Source organism: Ipomoea nil, unplaced genomic scaffold (genome assembly GCF_001879475.1).
Source record: "Ipomoea nil cultivar Tokyo-kokei standard unplaced genomic scaffold, Asagao_1.1 scaffold0188, whole genome shotgun sequence".
NCBI classification, from domain to species: domain Eukaryota; kingdom Viridiplantae; phylum Streptophyta; class Magnoliopsida; order Solanales; family Convolvulaceae; genus Ipomoea; species Ipomoea nil.
The window spans coordinates 3,687,859-3,706,139 of record NW_017616616.1 but is presented as its reverse complement, the minus strand read 5'-3'; the positions used below and the strand labels follow the sequence as shown (position 1 = coordinate 3,706,139).

The window sequence follows — 18,281 nt, the reverse complement described above, 5'->3', positions numbered from 1 at the left end:
ATTAATACCACCTTTTCTTGTTTCCCAACATCCCACCTTCTTCTCCATCTCTTCAGTTCCGCAGTTTCAGTGAGCTCCGTTTTGCCGCCATGGCTACATTCCCTTCCTTCTTCCTCTTTCTCCTCACTGTTTTCACATTCACAGACGCCCATAACATCACCGAAATCCTCTCCCATTTCCCGGAGTACACTCAGTTTAACAACTACCTTACGCAAACCAAGCTCGCCGACGATATCAACAGCCGGACCACCATCACCGTCCTGGTGTTGAACGACGGCGCGTTGTCTTCACTCACCGCCAACCACCCGCTTTCTGTGATTAAAGCCGCGCTCTCGCTTCACGTTCTGCTCGACTACTGGGATGGGAGCAAGCTCCACGATATTTCCAAAGGTACCACGGTGTCCACCACGCTGTACCAGACTACCGGAAATGCCGCCGGGAATATCGGGTTCGTTAACATTACCGATCTTAAAGGCGGGAAGGTCGGGTTCGGGTCTGCTGTTGCGGGCTCACATTTGGACTCTCAGTATACTAAGTCGGTTAAACAGATACCGTATAATATCTCGGTGATTGAGATTGATAAGGCGATTATTGCGCCGGGGATTTTGGATGCTCCGGCGCCGGGGGCGTCTGGGGTTAATCTCACGGCGGCGCTTGAGAAAGCTGGGTGCAAGACGTTTGCGGGGTTGCTGGTTTCGAGTGGTGTGATGAAGACGTATCAGACGGCGGCGGATAACGGTTTGACGGTTTTTGCGCCGAATGATGCGGCATTCAAGGACGCGAAGTTGCCGGATCTGACGAAGCTCTCCAATGCGGAGCTGGTGGCGCTCTTGCAGTTCCACGCCGTCGCGGAGTACACTCCGATGGGGACGTTGAAGGCCACGAAGCATCCGATTTCGACGCTGGCGACTAGCGGCGCCGGAAAGTATGACTTCAGCGCCACGACTGCGGGTGACGCCGTGACGTTGGATACCGGAGTTGATTCGTCCCGGGTTGCTTCCACCGTTTTGGACTCCACGCCTCTCTGCATTTTCACCGTTGACAATGTACTTCTCCCGACGGAGCTCTTTGGCAAGGCTCCGTCCCCGGCGCCTGTGCCTGCTGCTCCGGAGGCGTCGCCGGCTTCCTCACCGGAGGTCTCCCGATCGCCAACTCCTGCTCCGAAAGCTGCCGCCGCCGCTTCTCCAACTCCGATGTTCTCTCCTCCTGCTCCTCCGACCTCGTCTCCCGCAGGTGCTCCGGTGGAAGGTCCAGTCGCGGATTCCGAGCGCAGCACGGCGGACAAGAACTCCGGCGACGTGAACGCTCCGGCATTGCTAAAAACGATACTCACAGTGTCAGTCTTGGCATTTGCGTCGGTTTACGTGTCCTAAGTTGTCTTTTCATTCGCGCCTGCCTATTTTATTTTGTGCCTTTTTTTTTTTTTCCGGATTGGATTTTTTTTCTTTTTTCTTTATAGAAAGTTAGAAACCTTTTGTAGTTTAGTAGAGGTAATTATATTTTTAATTTGAAATCTAATTTTATTTTATTTTATTTATGTTCATTTTAATGATTATTAAATTATGGATGTACGTTTTTAGCCCTCTCCTTTTAAACTTGTGTTTGGTTTTGTACAAAGTAGTTTACCATAAGAAAAAAAATGATGTCCTTTCATTGTGTTTGGTTTTGTACGAATAGTTTTTGAAACACATAAGCCCAAGGAAAAAAAGTGCTTTTTTTTTTTTTTTTTTTTTAAAGAAAACAAACATATTTAAACCAGTCTAGGTGGGGGTTTATAAAACAACCTAGCTATTTCGTGAGTTCGTTGATCGTTTAGTGAAAGTTAAAAAGCTCACAAATTAAAATTGTGTAGAGTACACAAACAATAAAGTACAAGAAAGAAATAAATCATACTAAAAAAACTCTATATGATAGGTTTCACTAAAAAATATTAACAAAATTAAATTTATGACCTTTTGAATTATGATACAAAAATTATAGACAAATTATATCGTGCACTAGGGCGCTCACAATGCATTGTGCGCCCTGGTCCAAAACGACATCGTTTTGTATCTGGTTTTTTTTTTTTTTTAATTTCGTTTTTCGTTTCTATCGTTAACTTTTTTAAGAAAAATCTCATGTTTCGAATGTACATAATTGTATAATAAAATACACAAACTCCTAACATAATAAACATAGTCTTTTTTGAAAGGATAATACACATAAACTCTTAACTCTTAACATAATACACATAAACTCTTAATATAATACACATAAAATGGTGTTCGCCGCGTCAACTGTCTACACAATTTAACAAAATGACGTCATTTTGGGCAGAGCGAGACGCACAATGCATTGTGCGCCCCGGTGCACGATATAACGATTGAAAATTATACTTGTAGGCTTTAACAAACAATTTTAGCCCATACTCAATAACAAACCATAGACATTTACTTTTTAAAATTAAATGAGTTTTTGACTTATTGGGCCGTAGCCCATACTAATGTATGTCAAATCCAACAACATCTCAGCATGTAAGCCTTTCTAATGATCCAAATGATTTTGGAAAGTAAGGAGTGCATTTTTCACAATGCTTATTAGGTGGATCTGTATGGACCATGCATATTATATATTATTTTTATGCATAATAAAGTATATTACTTTCTATGCATAACATACATTATTTTTATACATATTGATGGTTTCATTGAGACCGGGTATAAGAATATATGACGGGGGTAGGGAAGTAATGACTTTATTACCCAGGGCGATAGGCCCAAAATAGTACGTACTATGTACGAAGCCTGAGGTATAGGCCCAAAGGAATGGGCGCGCACTATAACTAGACATGCTACTAAGAAGAATCGAACTCAGGTGGTTGGGTTGAAAGTATAAACCAAAGACCACTAGACCAGGATGTCTGTCATGTCTAAGTTCCCCTTAGCCAAAGATCCAGGGCCCCTTCCCCCTTTGGCTGTCCACGTGTCCCACTACTCGGACGTCACTCTCTCGTTTGTCGCACAGTAGTCCGCACGTTCGCCACGAACCGACGCCCCCACCTTCTTCTCCCGTGCACCCCCCGCACGCCGGGCGGCCCCACCCGCCCGGTGCCGGCGACAGCACGCCGTCGCGCCCCCCCGCGATGGGGGCACTAGGCCCGCGCATCGGGCGCGCTACCGCCGGCTGGGGCCAGTGCCCCAGCCGGCGACTTCCCCCGTGGCCTCGCACGGGGGCGCTATGCCCGCGCCCAGCCGCGCATGGTGCGCTGGTCGCGCCACCGGGCGCGCTAGCCGCGCGGGGCAAGGGCGCACTGCTCGAGCCGATTTCGCCCGTCGTTGGCGACGCTTCGGGACGACACCCCAAACCACTTCTCGTTCACTAGCCCCCCTTCCGGTCCATGCTCTTCACCCCGGCCCACCATGCATGCTTGTCTTCCCAGCCCAACAAGACTTGGGCCAACCTCCTTCTTTCTCCACCCCCACTTGGGCCAATACTTTCTCAATAAAATAGACCCCCTAAGGTCCCATATCCCTATCACATATGATACATTATTTGTATACGTAATGTTCATTATTTGATTGTATACAAAATAGTATGAAAACATCTTAAGTATTTAGTATTTATATGTATAAGATTCATTATTTATGTGCATAAAGTTTATTATTTGAATATGGTACATATTGATTATTTAGACATGTATATTCTAAGCTCATTTATATTATACATGAGGTTCATTATTTGTAGAACATAGCTCGACTTATTCAACATTTCCCACCACTTTTACTTAGAAATCTAATATTCAATAAATTAAGGTTTATTATTTGTATACATAAGGTTCATTATTTGTATGCGTAAAGTATACTATTTCTGAGAATATGTTATGATGCATGATTTTTTTTTTTTTTTTTTTTTACATTAACGCGACATTTGGTTGGAGGGAATTAGAATAATTCCATTCTCACCTAATTCTCACTTAATTCCGGAGACAAATAAATTCTTTCGTTTGGTTGGATGGAATTGCATTTATACGGAATTGCAATTCTCTCATTTTCATGGAATTAGAATCTCATGTCCCCATGATATTTCAACTCCGTGGTGTTTACGAAGAAAAAAAAAAAAGAATAACTTTTAGACAAAATTACCCATATCTTTTTTAACCTAATAATAATAATAAGTATGGACTTTTTGGACTTTACACTACTTATTCTATCTCTCTCAATCTCCCTACAAGGTTACAATGTCGAAATCTACCATATTAGCTAAAGGCTAGGACATGCACACATATATAATGTCATATTATCCGCTCTAGTATTCTTTTCAAATCTATTGATCTCTTTTTATACCATTATCTTTATTTAAAATTATGCGAGACCACCATAAAAGGAAAATAAAATTAAAAAGAGAATATAATTGGTGGTCAATGTACCCCTGTGACATGCCATGTGATTATGCGACCAAGAAGAATGAACCATGACAAAGAAATCCACATTCATACTTCCTTTTTGAACCTCTAAAAAGCCTGGACCATATAGTATATATTATAGAATATAGTATATACCTTGCCTTAAGTTGAAGGTTTTACTTAATCTCTGTTACTTGTACCACTAATCATTTCATCCTTTAGACATTAAACCTCAGATTAATACAACTTTCTGTTGTTTTAGGACTAAAACCTATGTAAAACAAAGACACCATTAACAATCTGTCATCATTGGATCAAAAGCCAATGGTCTCTTATTCAACAAAGTTAGGATGTACTTCAACTTTTTTGGGCTGAATGTGCATTTAGTCATCTTCTGTGTGCCAAGCTATCATACTTTTTTGGCCTTGGATTAAGACAATTGCTGGTAAATATAAAATTACACACGAAACTCTCGTTGGAAAGGTTAGAATTCACATGTAAAGTTTTCTATTCCTATACCTTTTTGAATGATGAGGAAATAGTTAATACCTCCAATGGTCTTCTAAATATTAGCAGTTTATCAGCGGTGGTCATTTGAGTTTTAAATGACCTCCAATGGTCCTTCATGTATTAAAAATAATTATTTGTGGTCCTTTTAGGACGTCTCGTAGTCTCAAGTGTATGCACAAGGTAAACTCTCTGTTACCTGCATGGGCAGTTCAGTTGGTCATATATGTGAAATTTGGGAAGAATGACTAGGGATTGAGTTTCACCAGCGACAGTGTGGGAGTAACCTCTCAAAGTGAGGGGGGCTCCTTCTGCACAGTAAGCAAATGTCTAGCCTCTGTGTTCAACTGCACAGTAAGCAAAGGTATAGCCAGGAGCAGTAAGCAAAGGTCTAGCCTGTTCAACTGAGTTACCATGATTTAAATCCTCCCAGATGTTCTGTCGGGCTGGGGTTGGGGATTCAACCTTTTGGGAAGAAGGTAAACTCTCTCTTATTAATAGCCACATGAAAGGTAAATTATTGTAGAAAGACGTGACACGAGAGGATATTGATAATAATCGAACACGTAATTTTTTTAGGTACGAGAATCATGTTTGGCTTTTGTGTTCAAATATAGTTAATTACTATATATACCTCGTTTGATGTAATATTAAATTTAAAAACATAAGTAAATTCAAACTAAGAGTTTGCAATATATTTGGTATTGTCAGATGATTGATGAGAAAATTCTATGAATGGGAGCTTGTAATGATGAGCCCCTCGTGCCATCATTACAAGTTACAATGAAAAGCCAAAGGCAATTCCACTTCTTCACATTAGGCACCCATCTAGCCAAACTTCAATTCTTCTGTCTATATAATTCATTTGATTTTGAGCTTCTTTCTCATCACCCAAAATTTCCACAGAAGGAATTGAAGCTGCGCAATGTCTGCTGATACATTCAAGTTGAAGCCATTTCATTCCTCAAAAACATCCAATAAAACTTCTCTTCGCAGGTTCCGCAGGTTAGTTATTCATTATCTCGTGCTTTTAATAGTATTTTGTTCTGCCAATGACCTTGTGGTCTAGTGGCATGAAGTGACCCTCTCATCCCCAGTAGGAACAATATTGACTCTTTATGTTCCTGCAGTAGGAACATTGATAAACGGGATTGCATGTCATGTTGTCATTCTTACATATATGTTGATTTTGGCGTGTGAGTTCTTTCTATTAGTTAAAATCTTGGGCTCTTAGCACGAACTCTATTACATGTATAGTGAGAATTTATTGTTATATTTTGGGAGCTAGTTTATTTAGTTGGTATTTATGAGTGTTATACATCTTAATGTATGCTATTGATCGAACTAATGATATTTTCAAGTTTGAACCCAAACTTGAGGGCTCTCAGCTAACCGCTTTTATCGTGAGAACTGGTGGAGGAAGTAAATTGCGAGATGTGTCTTAACTGATTGAATTGTATGATAGGAGGAGTGGGAGAGTGTTATTGTCCAAGGCAGCTAAGGTGGGGAAGCTGAAGAAACTAGAGATGGAAATGAAGAATTGGAAGCTGTACATGGAGAACAAAAGCATCATTGAAGAGAACCAAAGGTTGCAGCACAAAGCTTTTCTTCTTCATCAAGAGAACAAGGCTTTGCTATCACAACTCCAAAAATGCTTTTCTTAGCTTCTTGTTAACTACAATAGAACATTTATATTATTGATATTATTAGCATTCAATTTGTTGGTTCACTAGTACACAATTGTTTTCAATCTTGTGCAATAATAAATATTGAAGTAATTGAGGTGAAAAAGATATTTCAACATGATGCAATGAGTTAAATTTGTACATGTTATGTTTTTACGTGTGAGTTCGGATGGTTACTTACTATCTCTAATTAGATGTTAGTTAAAATAGATAAACTGAGATTTTCAAGCTTTAAACAATTATGAATTAATTTTGAGATAAAAAACTAAAAAGTAATACACCCAAAGTAGGTTACAAATGACACGATATTATAGGCTTTAAATCAATACAACAGAATGTAATACGAATAAGATGCAAGTTATGAAGAAAAGGCCTCAAATAATCTAACTTGACATATGAATTCATAATTAGATCTCCTTCTCCTTGCGAATTAAAAACTCTTCTAGTTACGACTTGTTATTGACTCTTGAGCCAAGCTCACATCTCCCTCCGTTATCCTAAGTCTGCTTGCTTGTTGATAACATTGTTAGTTTCGTGACCCGGGGTAGTCATTCGGCAGGTTAACATAACCGATTTGAGTAAATAAAATAGAAATAATAGAAAGGAAAAAGAAAGAGAGACAAGAATAGACACATTAATTTTAACGTGAAAACTGAAAAGTAAAAATCACGGACCTTTTTGGGTAGTGTTAAGCCAAAACTTCATTACTTTGTAAGTATTTTTCTACGTTTAATTTGTTGTTTTTCTAGAGATCATGGAGCCCCCTCTCTTCTCGTTTCTCCTTGTTTTATAGGAGTAGAATGAGTAAGGGGTATTAATGGGTAATAATTAGGATTTTATGGGTAGTTAATAGGGGTTATGGGTAATTAATAGATTTTTAATGGAATTTATGGGTGATAATGAGTGTTTATGAGATTTATTATGGGTAATGAATGAGTAATAATAGGGTAATAAAGGATAATTATTTGGAGATAATGGAGGAGTGTTGGGTATCCATTAAACGTCGTAGACTAACTCGACTCAAGCTCGGGACCCATGTCCGGCGGTGTTTATTCAGATTTAATTTAAAGATAATCGGACTTTTACTCATTGTTTATTGAAGAGTTTGGGCCAATAGTCAGGCTTGGGGAACCTTGGGCCTTGAAGCCCATAACCAAATAGCTATTACTTGCATTGAGCACGGCCCAATGAATTATTTTAGCCTACTTGGATTACCCTACCTATCACGAAAAGTGCATTGGGCCTTAGTGGGCCCTACTGGGCCCACAATCTGGAGATTCTGATCACGACTGCACGCCTAAGCCATTTCTCGCTACTTTTAAGGACGTTAACTGTGAAGCATTCCCACTTCAAGGGTAATTTAGTCATTTCACTATCAACAACCGGTCGGCCCGACAATTGAACTCCACCACGAGGCCGGTCGCGGTCACGGCGGCACAACTAATCACCAATGAAATGAATTCGCCCCAAGTGGGCATTTTGGTACTTTCACCTTTGCACCCCCGACCGCCTCTGTCTGCACTCTGGACACCCACACTCTCTCTCTCAAGTCTCGAGTTTCATCGCCATCCCGTCTTGCCCCCAGTTTTTTTGAACTTGAATTGAATCATCTCTCTCTCTCCATCTCTAAATCGATACGCGCATATACTGTGTTGTTGCGTGCGTGGATGCACATAATCGTCTGTTTCGATTGTGTTTAGAGAGAGAGAGAGGTGTGAGAGTGATGGCTTCAGGTGGTGGTGGTGGTGGTTACAGGAACGGGAACCACAAAGCGCAGAATCTAAGGGTTTCGTCTTCCTTCAAATCTAAGCTTCCACCGTCGACATCTAACGTCCGCCGTAGCAGCAGCGCCGCTGACGCCGGTATGTCTTCACTCCTTCCCCATTTCGGTAGTAGAGTTGACTGCTTCATCAATGTGGTTGAAATTTGAGTACTGGATTGACTGTTGAGGTTGATTTTTTAACTGCGAATTAGAAAATTAAAAGTTACCTAGTAAGTTATTTGGTTATTATTATTATTTTTTTTGGGTGAATGATCTTGTTACTTTCTATTTGCTTTTCGTATTTAAGTAAGTTCAGCAATGTGGCGAATGGAGTGATTTTTTAGTTGCTAAACTAGTTTAAAATGTGGCTCTGTGGATCTCCTTTTAGTTGGAGAAATTTGCCCCATTAGATTTGTACGTGTAATAGACTCTATGCCAAATGAAGGCATGAATGTTTTCCACGTCTCTGATATTCTAAATTTCTGGAATTTCTAGTTTGGTGAAAATTTTCCATTCTAGGCTTTGTTTATGTGTGTAGCATTTTATTTGCAAGGACCAGAGCTATTCCTTTTTTGGATTAAACTTTATGCACTAATCCTGTTTACCAACCATAATATAGGGCATACAAGCATTGCAATATAGGGAAGTTGAATAACTTTACTCTGAGGTCCAAATATAGGGCATAAAAGCATTGTAATATAGGGAAGTTGAATAACTTCAGTCTGAGGTCCATACTTGTGCTTGGCATTAATCCCTGATAATATTCACCTGGAAATGTTAAATAGTAGTAAATGATCCTCTGCCTTTCTTATTTTCGTACTCGTACAATTTTCATGCATAATGTGAATATGTAATAGTCATTTTGCCTTTCTGTTTGTAACAAATAACTTAACACTTTATTTTAATCACTATGATTAAGGAATGAAATGTACTTGTGCTTTGACTCCTGAATTTTCAGATATCAGTGTAACTTATGTATTTAATTTTTACATTTTTAAAGCCTGTCAAGTAGTTAGTTTTGTTTTGGTTTTCTTGGTTATTATTTATTTATTTATTTTCATTTTATCAACTCTGAATTTTTTATGTTTTGACTAGTTGGAAACATAATGTGAAATGTCTTAAAGCAATGATGGTTATGTTTAGATTAGTGATTTGGTTGTTCTTATAGTGAAGGGATATGAGATGTTTTCTTTCTTTCTTTTATGCTTTCCCTTTATAATGATATTCATAAAAAAGATGTCTTTTTGAATATTCTTGGTAGTTTCTGGAAGAGTTCGAGTTGCTGTACGATTGCGACCTCGAAATGCTGAGGAATTGGCAGCAGATGCAGATTTTGCTGATTGTGTAGAGCTGCAGCCGGAGGTCTTTAACTTATTTGTTTGATGTTAGCTGAACTGAAATTTTTAAAAGTATTCACTTTTGCAGTAGGACTTTGATCATGATGTGCATTCATTGTTTTGTTTGAGCAGCTTAAAAGGTTGAAACTTCGAAAAAATAACTGGGATACAGATACATATGAGTTTGATGAGATATTCACTGAATTTGCATCACAAAAGCGCGTGTACGAGGTTGTTGCAAAACCTGTTGTGGAGGTGCGTTGTGTTCTTTGTCCAGTCAATTAGCTGCCTTAAACCCATCCAACATGCAGGTTTGAATATGAAAATCATATTTAGAAAATCTCCCAACTGACCCAAACAAGAGGAAGAAAGAACTCAAAGAAGAATCCATGGCTGAGAATTTTTTGCTATTGATCTTAATATTCTATATCCCGTATTATTTTTGAGTTCTGTATTTTTTTAATATATCTTTTGTTGGGATTAATGTTTATTTATGCTGAATTTTCCCTGAGTACAAAAGGTTCACAGTTGTTGATTCTTGTGATAGATGTTTATATTGCTTTGCGGCTGTCTTTGAAGCTATGATTATTTTCTATTCCTATGGGGATAAATTTTTGTACTTTGTGCTGAAAGTTTCACGAAGTCAGTGAATGCTTTGTTGTTATAGGTTGAAATTTGTTTTTATGTGGCAGTCCTAAATGTTCTTTTTTCCCTGTTATCATCCACCCTTTTCATAGAGTGTCTTGGACGGTTACAACGGGACAGTCATGGCTTATGGACAGACTGGTACTGGGAAAACCTATACTCTTGGACAATTGGGAGATGATGATACATCAACTCGTGGTATTATGGTTCGCTCAATGGAAGACATACTTGCAAATATATCTCTGGGGACTGACTCTGTGTCGGTCTCATACCTGCAGGTGTAGGCATTTACTTTTTCAATCCTTAATAAGCCTGTTGTAGTTTTAACACTTTCATTAGGAACCATACAGGTTATTCTGAAGTATACTGAATGATACTTGATATTTGCAGCTTTATATGGAAACAATCCAGGACCTCCTTAATCCAGCAAACGATAACATTTCTATAGTTGAAGACCAAAAAACTGGTGATGTTTCCCTACCAGGCGCAACTGTTGTTGAGGTCCGAGATCAGCAAAGTTTTCTGGAGCTGCTAAAGTTAGGGGAAGCTCATAGATATGCTGCTAACACAAAGCTGAATACTGAATCTTCTAGAAGTCATGCTATTCTCATGGTAAAGGAGTTTTTAATCTATTGCATTAAGTGTTTTTTAATATTTCTGTGAATTTACTCACAATGACTGCCAATGACTGACTAGTGATGTACCCTACATGAATTGGTGTAGGTCAATATTAAAAGGTCTGTTTCTGGAAGAGAAGCTGATGCATCTGCTGAATTTGATGATTCTTCTCCCTTGGCTACTAATTTTAAGCCACCCATTCTTAGAAAAGGAAAACTCCTTCTTGTGGATCTTGCGGGTTCGGAACGTGTACTTAAATCAGGTACACTTAACTTTCTAGATTTAATTATGAAAATGAGTATTCTAAGTCTGGTACCTGGTTTTGACCTCATAGTTTCTTTTCATAGATTTACACTTGATGGATGATTACTTAACTATCGTTTTAATCAGATTTCTGAATTTTAATTATATTCATATTTCAGACACCCCATAACTAGAAGACCTTTGTATGGCTATTATCTTATACTAAATTACTAATGTACTGATGTTTTGTATACATGGTAAAAAATTGTAGTTTTTTATGCCAAGGTAAAGTTTTCTTTTTATGTACTGCAGGAAGTGAAGGGCATATGCTAGAAGAAGCCAAGTCTATCAATCTTTCATTAAGTGCATTGGGGAAGTGCATAAATGCTTTGGCAGAAAATAGTGCTCATGTACCAGTTCGTGATTCAAAACTTACACGGTTACTTAAAGATTCCTTTGGAGGTATTCTTGCATTTGTGTTACAGGGATATGAAGACTTTCTGCTGTGTATTTTGGCAGTGGCACCAGCTTGCCTTAGAAATTTCTTTAATCTTGTATTCATTGCATTGTGCCAGGCACATCAAGAACTTCATTAGTTGTGACAGTTGGACCATCACCACGCCATCGAGCAGAGACGGCAAGCACCATTTTGTTTGGACAAAGGGTGGGTTATCAGTTCTGGAACTGTAATGGGAGTGTTCATTAGAAACAAAATATTTCTAGTCAACTTTGTGCATGTCTTTTAGCCAGTTATGTCGGTCAACTTTTGTTGCGGCATATAAATATTTCCACTTTCAATTCAGGGGTGATAATTGATGAAAATTTTGCTTTCAATTTCTTACAGGCTATGAAGGTGGAGAACATGTTGAAAATTAAGGAGGAATTTGATTATAGAAGTATGTGCAAAAGGCTTGAGGTACAAGTTGACAAACTTATTGCTGAAAATGAAAGACAGCAAAAGGCTTTTGAGGATGAGGTTAAAAAAATCAAGTTAGAAGCACAACAGCGTGTCTCTGAGGCTGAACAGAACTTTGCCGAAGAATTGAAGGTTGCTTCAATATTTGCCTCTCCACTGCCATTGCTCATTTAAGAGTAACTTTTCTTTGGGGAAATTTGAAACCTTTGACACCTTTGCAAAACATGATAATAAATCACATTGTCTTTAGGAATAAAAAATTATTTAAGAATTCAATTCACTTAAACATGCAATGCAAAATAACAAATTCCATATAAACCATGAATTCTAAGAATCATTTTGTACTGTGAATCTGTCCATTTCAATAAAAAAATGTATATTGTTGTTTATTTAGACTAGTGTTTTACCCGTGCAATCAACGAAAGAAATTATGTTATCATGAATTTAAATAAAAAATTAGAAAAAATGAAAAAATCAAAACATATTAAAATTTACAATATAATAATATAGTTGGACTTTTCATATATTTGGTTAGGTATGCATTTTCATAGCATACAAAATTAAAATTAAAATTTTGTGTGGTAAATATAGTTCATAATTTCGTACATATTTAGATAAATTTATCAATGAAATTTACATAATTAAATTGATTATTTCTAATTGTATTTCATATATATTATAATGTTTATCAACGAAATGTTTATGAATTTGCAATAAAATTTTCTTAATGAGTAACCATTGTAGCAATCAATGTGCATAACTATAGCAGTAATCACAATTCTATAAAAAAAAATGTACATATTTTCATACTGTACAAAATACTATAAATATATAGAAAGAGACATCGATAATACTTTTGTTATTATATAGATATAGGTAAACATCATTTTGTATTGTGAATCTGTTCATTTCAATTTAAAAAAATCTATATTGTTGTTTATTTAGATTTGAGCTGGTGGCTCTTGCAAATGTTGCACTTTTTTGTCAACTTTTGGAATTCCTATATTACGGATTATTTGCTTAGTTTTAATCACATTTCATTCAACTTTTCAACTTGCAGGACGAGAAAATTAAGTGCCAGATGGAATATATGGATTCGATTAAGAAACTGGAAGAAAAGATGCTTTATCAGCAGAAGCATCCCACCAATGGTGTCACTGACATTGGAGAGGTAGTTGGTTTTTGTTCATCCTTAAAATATAGTTGGTTTTTGTTCATCCCTAAAATATTCTTCTCCGCTTCACTGTCCTGTTTCCTGAAAAAAGAAAAAGAAAAAAAGAAATGTAGAATGCAAATGGAGAGTGAGACAGTCAAATGGCAAGCTGTCATAAGTTTTTTTGACTCAGTTTTCAAAAATCTCTTATAAAGCAAGAAAAAGTACAAGAGGATTCAAAATTTGATAGTACAGATTTTGTGTCTATGCATTGACCTATCTTGTTTCAGCCATATTCTTCTTGAATTATTTTTCGATGTTTTGAATTGCTTTTTTGTGCAGAGCCACGGGGGCTTTGCTACTGAGGAAGTATCTGAGCTGAAGAAGTTGCTGCAGAATGAAATTCAAATAAGAAAGGCAGCTGAAGAGGAAATCAGTAATCTCAAAGATCAGGTTATAAAACTATCAAAGCAAGAAGTATGTTCTGAGTGAGGGATTTAATTTTACAAAGGACTGCATATTAATGCTGTTCACTTGCATGTGGGATTATCTGATGAATGATTAATTATGTAGTTACCAGGTGGAAGCTCTGATACTATATATCTCCAAAAGCTGCTGGAAGAAGAGACTCGTGAAAAGAAGAGGCTGGAAGAAGAAGTCATCATCTTAAGAAGTCAATTGACTTTGGAAGATGGTCAGGTATAAGCTTTTACTAGTTGGTTCTCTGGTTCTTAATTTGATACCATTACAGTCTGACTTAAATCCTAAAGGACAAATAGGCTGTACTGTCACTTCAGAAATTTGGGAGGTGCTGTGTTCTTATTTTTGTTGATTTCACTTATTGGCTAACATTGTAATCGTGTTCATAGACTAGAAGCTATGCGGATAGAGGTAGAAATGGCAATTCGCTTTCTGGTCTGGAATCTCTGTCTTCACTTAGACATCTGCATTATAAGAATGGCAATAATGAGGATAGAGCGGCAATCACCAATCTCCACGAACAAGGTTCTACTATTTCATTGTATATGACTTAGACTTATATTTTAAATGTACTGCCTATAAATCTGTTGTACTTATTCTTATTAAATCGAACAACAGTTGGGCTACATAAGATTATGTCATTGCTGGAGTCTGAAGATGCTAGTGTGCAGATTCATGCAGTGAAAGTGGTTGCTAACTTAGCAGCTGAAGGTGATCTCTCTTTGCACTCTCCCCCCCCCCCCCCCCCCCCCCTCCTCCTCTGACCTAGCCTAACCACTAAGCAAACCCCATAACCAACTGCTCATTTCTGATTGCAATACCCTGCCCTGGTTTTGTTTTTGCATGCTTAGAAGCAAATCAGGAGAAAATTGTTGAAGCTGGCGGTCTTACTTCGTTATTGATGCTCCTTAGAAACTCTGAAGATGAAACTATACGCAGAATAGCTGCTGGTGCAATTGCAAATCTTGCAATGAATGGTGAGATATTTTTTGGCTGGTCTTCGGTTGGTTTTCGAACTTGTTTGTTTAGCTTTGTGTCCATCTTCTGATAGATATTTTGTTCTCTTATGTGCAGAATCAAACCAGGAGCTTATTATGGCTCATAGTGGTATTAGTCTATTGGCAATGACAGCAGCTGAAGCTGAGGATCCTCAGACTCTTCGTATGGTTGCTGGAGCAATTGCAAATCTATGTGGCAATGGTATTCTAATTTGCTTTTTCAGTGTTGTCTTCATCATTTTCTCTAAATGGTGTTGGTTAGTGTCTATCAATGTTGTGTGATTAATTAATCTAGAAGCATGAGCATAGGGAGGATGTAAAATGATCAACATTTATACACAGTATTCAAGAAAATTGTGGGAAATAGTTTTTAGGTGAATATAAAATGGGGTATTTACCTTCGCTTTGAGTTGGATATAATGACATCAAATCAGATGGTTTTCCATTCGTATTCCACTGGTTCATTTGAATGATATGCCTCTTGACCCCATGTAAATATAATTGCCAATGATGCTAAGCTGAGGCCTCTTTGCTGCTCCCTGCCGTTGTAGTTAATTTGTTCGGAACACTGTAAAGCCAGGTCTATTGATGAATATCTGTCCAATCTTAAAAGTTCTTTTGTTATCTGCAGTTCTTGTTCTTAAATCCCTTTTAATGTAAGCCGTAATCCTTGTATCTATTGGCTCCTCAGATAAACTGCAGACAAGGCTAAGGTCTGAAGGTGGTATCAGGGCTTTGTTAGGAATGGTGAGGTGTAGACATCCAGATGTTCTTTCTCAAGTCGCACGTGGAATTGCCAATTTCGCCAAGTGTGAGTCCAGAGCTTCTGCCCAAGGTGAGTAAAAGGCGTCAATTTCTGAATTGAGAGCCTGTGAATATTCTCTGGTCATTTTTCTTCAGATACAGCATAAAAACTGCTAAGATGGATATTAAGCAGTGTAATTTCTTAATGCTGACTGTGCAAATGCCCTGGTAGGCATAAAACTTGGACGATCCCTTCTAATAGAAGATGGAGCACTACCATGGATCGTACAAAATGCCAACAACGAAGCCTCACTTATTAGGCGACATGTGGAGCTTGCACTTTGCCACCTCGCACAACATGGTAAGGGCTTCATAAAATTGGGAACACTGAAATATATCCCAAACATATCAGACCATTCCTTTGCAGAAATTTGTATGTTTTCCCTGATTTTAATCCGCGGTCTTTCCATTTCCCCAGAAGTAAACGCAAAAGACATGATTAGCGGGGGAGCCCTTTGGGAGCTATATCGTATCTCACGTGACTGCACTCGCGAGGACATAAAGGCTCTTGCACGGCAGACTTTGGCCTCAAGTCCAACCTTCCTATCTGAAATGCGGCGCTTGCATATAGATGTCTAGTCTATAGATAGATATAATATAGATATAGAGTGATGGTGGTTACGCAGGTGTTACCATTCATCTCAAGCCAACACTACATAAGCCTTTTTGAAGCCATCCAAGCCCGGAGTTTGGTTGAAGAACGTACAAGGAGGCACAACGAGTTTATGATTGGCGCTGGTGAGATTTGATTAGATAGGTGTGTGTGTGTGTTGGCTTTATAACTCGGCATATTTGCTTGTTTCTTTATATTCATTCAATCTTTGTTGCTGCCAGTTATCATATTTTGACAGCGTATTGGAATCTATGAATAGATGCAATGAAATGAAAGCTACAACAATCATTCCAAGCATTCTCTTTTTCTCGTCAATTTCAGATTTTGTAGGTCATTACTAATGTTCACGTATCGATCTAGTAGCACGAAGTGGCTCTCCCAAATGGGAGGTCATGGGTTCGACTCTTTATGCTTTAGTAGATTGAAAAAGTAGTTATGAATATATATTATAGAGTAAATACCCAAAATGGTCCTCAACTATAGCTAAATTCACAAATTGGTCATCAATTTTCAATTTCAACCAATTAAGTCCTTAACTTTGTAATTTTAACACAATTTGGTCCTCTGTCTATTTGACCGTTTGTTGACTGTGATTTTTGAGGATATATATGTAATTTCATGGTCCATCGTCTGTTTTTTAAGCTTCTGGTTGCATTTTCAGACCGCACTGTTACATTTGAATCCACTGTCGAAAGCAATCTACCATATCCGGTAGTCTTTCTTCATCCTCAATGTAGTTGAGTTCGTACCAGAGCGAAGAAGACGACGTGTTTCTGAACCAGTGCAACGTCATCCTGGAGGTCTCCACGTGCTCCGACGAGAGCTGAAGGTTCTTCTGGAGATTGTCGATCACGGTCAACAAACGGTCAAATAGATGGAGGACCAAATCGTGTCAAAATTACAAAGTTAAGGACTTAATTTGTTGAAATTGAAAGTCGATGACCAATTTGTGAATTTAGCTATAGTCGAGAGACCATTTTATGTATTTACTCTATATTATATTGTAACAGAATATCTGTCTGTCTTTATTCGTTTTCCTAATCGTTCTCCTAAATAGAAAGTCATGAACAGATATTACATTGTAGTAGAATCAGAAGGTCATGAACGGATATTACATTATACTAGAGTCTTTGTCTTTGTCCTTATTTGTTTTATGGCAATGTGGTGGCATTTTGTGACGTAAATGTGATTGAATTTGATCTGGCTAGTTGTTTGTCCAACTGTTCACGTCCCAACCGGTCAGCTCACAACTGTTCACATCCCAACCAATTGCTCCTAGCCTACGTCGTTGGGTTGTTCCACTTGACCAACTGAGAGCTCTTATGAACTTGGTGAAAGTTTAGGTGATGTAAAACTATATTAATCTTTTATAACAATATTAAGAAAAATATTTTACGAGATTAAAATAATAAAGCATTAACCCTTATGAACTTAATATGGAATACAACTCTTCATATAATATATTTCTTTACTTGATATATTTAACCGAGGTAAACATGCAAAATCTATCTAGTACTTATTTGAGTAGAGGGTGTGCATTAAATAAATCATACTCTCATATTATAACTTGCACACTAACAAATTAAGCCACAAGCTTGAGTATGTAGTGCTTATAAACCACAATAAAAGTTTAAACTAAATGTATAATAGCTCACCGGCGCTATTTGGTAACATAGTTAGCTTATCAGTCAATTTTGATTTATTTGAATTTATTAGTTGTTTGACTTAGTTAAACAATCAATATTTTAAATGTTTGATTAATTAGCTTTTTGTAATAGTTTATTGCTCTAAAATACTAAAATTCAAAAAACTGTTCAAAGTAGTTTTTTTTTATCAATTTTTTGAGAAAATCATTTTTTATGTAATCAGCTAACAGCTAATTTATCAAACACTTTTTTTACAATCAGCTAATGGTATCAACTAGTCAAACTCACTAACTCAATCAGTTAACAGCTATTTACCAAACACCACCGTTATACCACAAGCTTGAATGCTCATAAAGCACACAAAAAGTGTAAACTCAGCTCATGTATAATAGCTCACAACCAAATTATATTAGAAAGATTCTGTGTAACGGACCCAATCCAAAAAAAATATTAAGAAAAATTGAACTTATTACATTTAAATACAAGAATTATT

The 18,281-nt window shown here is 37.5% G+C and overlaps 3 protein-coding genes across 4 annotated transcripts; all 3 read left to right on the top strand.

The window, feature by feature from the left end:
- Window positions 1–1,582, top strand: LOC109183896 (fasciclin-like arabinogalactan protein 8). Its single transcript, XM_019333930.1, has one exon. The coding sequence runs from the start codon at window positions 90–92 to the stop codon at window positions 1,371–1,373; it is 1,284 nt and encodes a 427-aa protein (XP_019189475.1). The 5' UTR covers window positions 1–89; the 3' UTR covers window positions 1,374–1,582.
- A 3,987-nt stretch (window positions 1,583–5,569) lies between these two features.
- On the top strand, window positions 5,570–6,691 carry LOC109186891 (protein LITTLE ZIPPER 1-like). Its single transcript, XM_019337079.1, has 2 exons — window positions 5,570–5,893; window positions 6,354–6,691. The coding sequence occupies exons 1-2, from the start codon at window positions 5,814–5,816 to the stop codon at window positions 6,550–6,552; spliced, it is 279 nt and encodes a 92-aa protein (XP_019192624.1). The 5' UTR covers window positions 5,570–5,813; the 3' UTR covers window positions 6,553–6,691.
- Window positions 6,692–8,037: 1,346 nt separating this feature from the next.
- On the top strand, window positions 8,038–16,439 carry LOC109183858 (kinesin-like protein KIN-UB). 2 transcript variants are annotated; one of them, XM_019333922.1, is made up of 19 exons: window positions 8,038–8,435; window positions 9,597–9,697; window positions 9,805–9,927; window positions 10,410–10,595; window positions 10,708–10,929; window positions 11,041–11,197; window positions 11,491–11,640; window positions 11,754–11,842; window positions 12,023–12,226; window positions 13,155–13,265; window positions 13,590–13,700; window positions 13,821–13,946; window positions 14,117–14,252; window positions 14,346–14,438; window positions 14,579–14,704; window positions 14,802–14,927; window positions 15,417–15,560; window positions 15,702–15,830; window positions 15,948–16,439. In XM_019333922.1, the coding sequence occupies exons 1-19, from the start codon at window positions 8,297–8,299 to the stop codon at window positions 16,106–16,108; spliced, it is 2,634 nt and encodes an 877-aa protein (XP_019189467.1). In that variant the 5' UTR covers window positions 8,038–8,296; the 3' UTR covers window positions 16,109–16,439. The 2 variants fall into 2 exon arrangements, with proteins under 2 accessions (XP_019189467.1, XP_019189460.1); XM_019333915.1 differs by having other exon boundaries at window positions 8,040–8,435; window positions 13,590–13,724.
- Window positions 16,440–18,281: the final 1,842 nt, after the last annotated feature.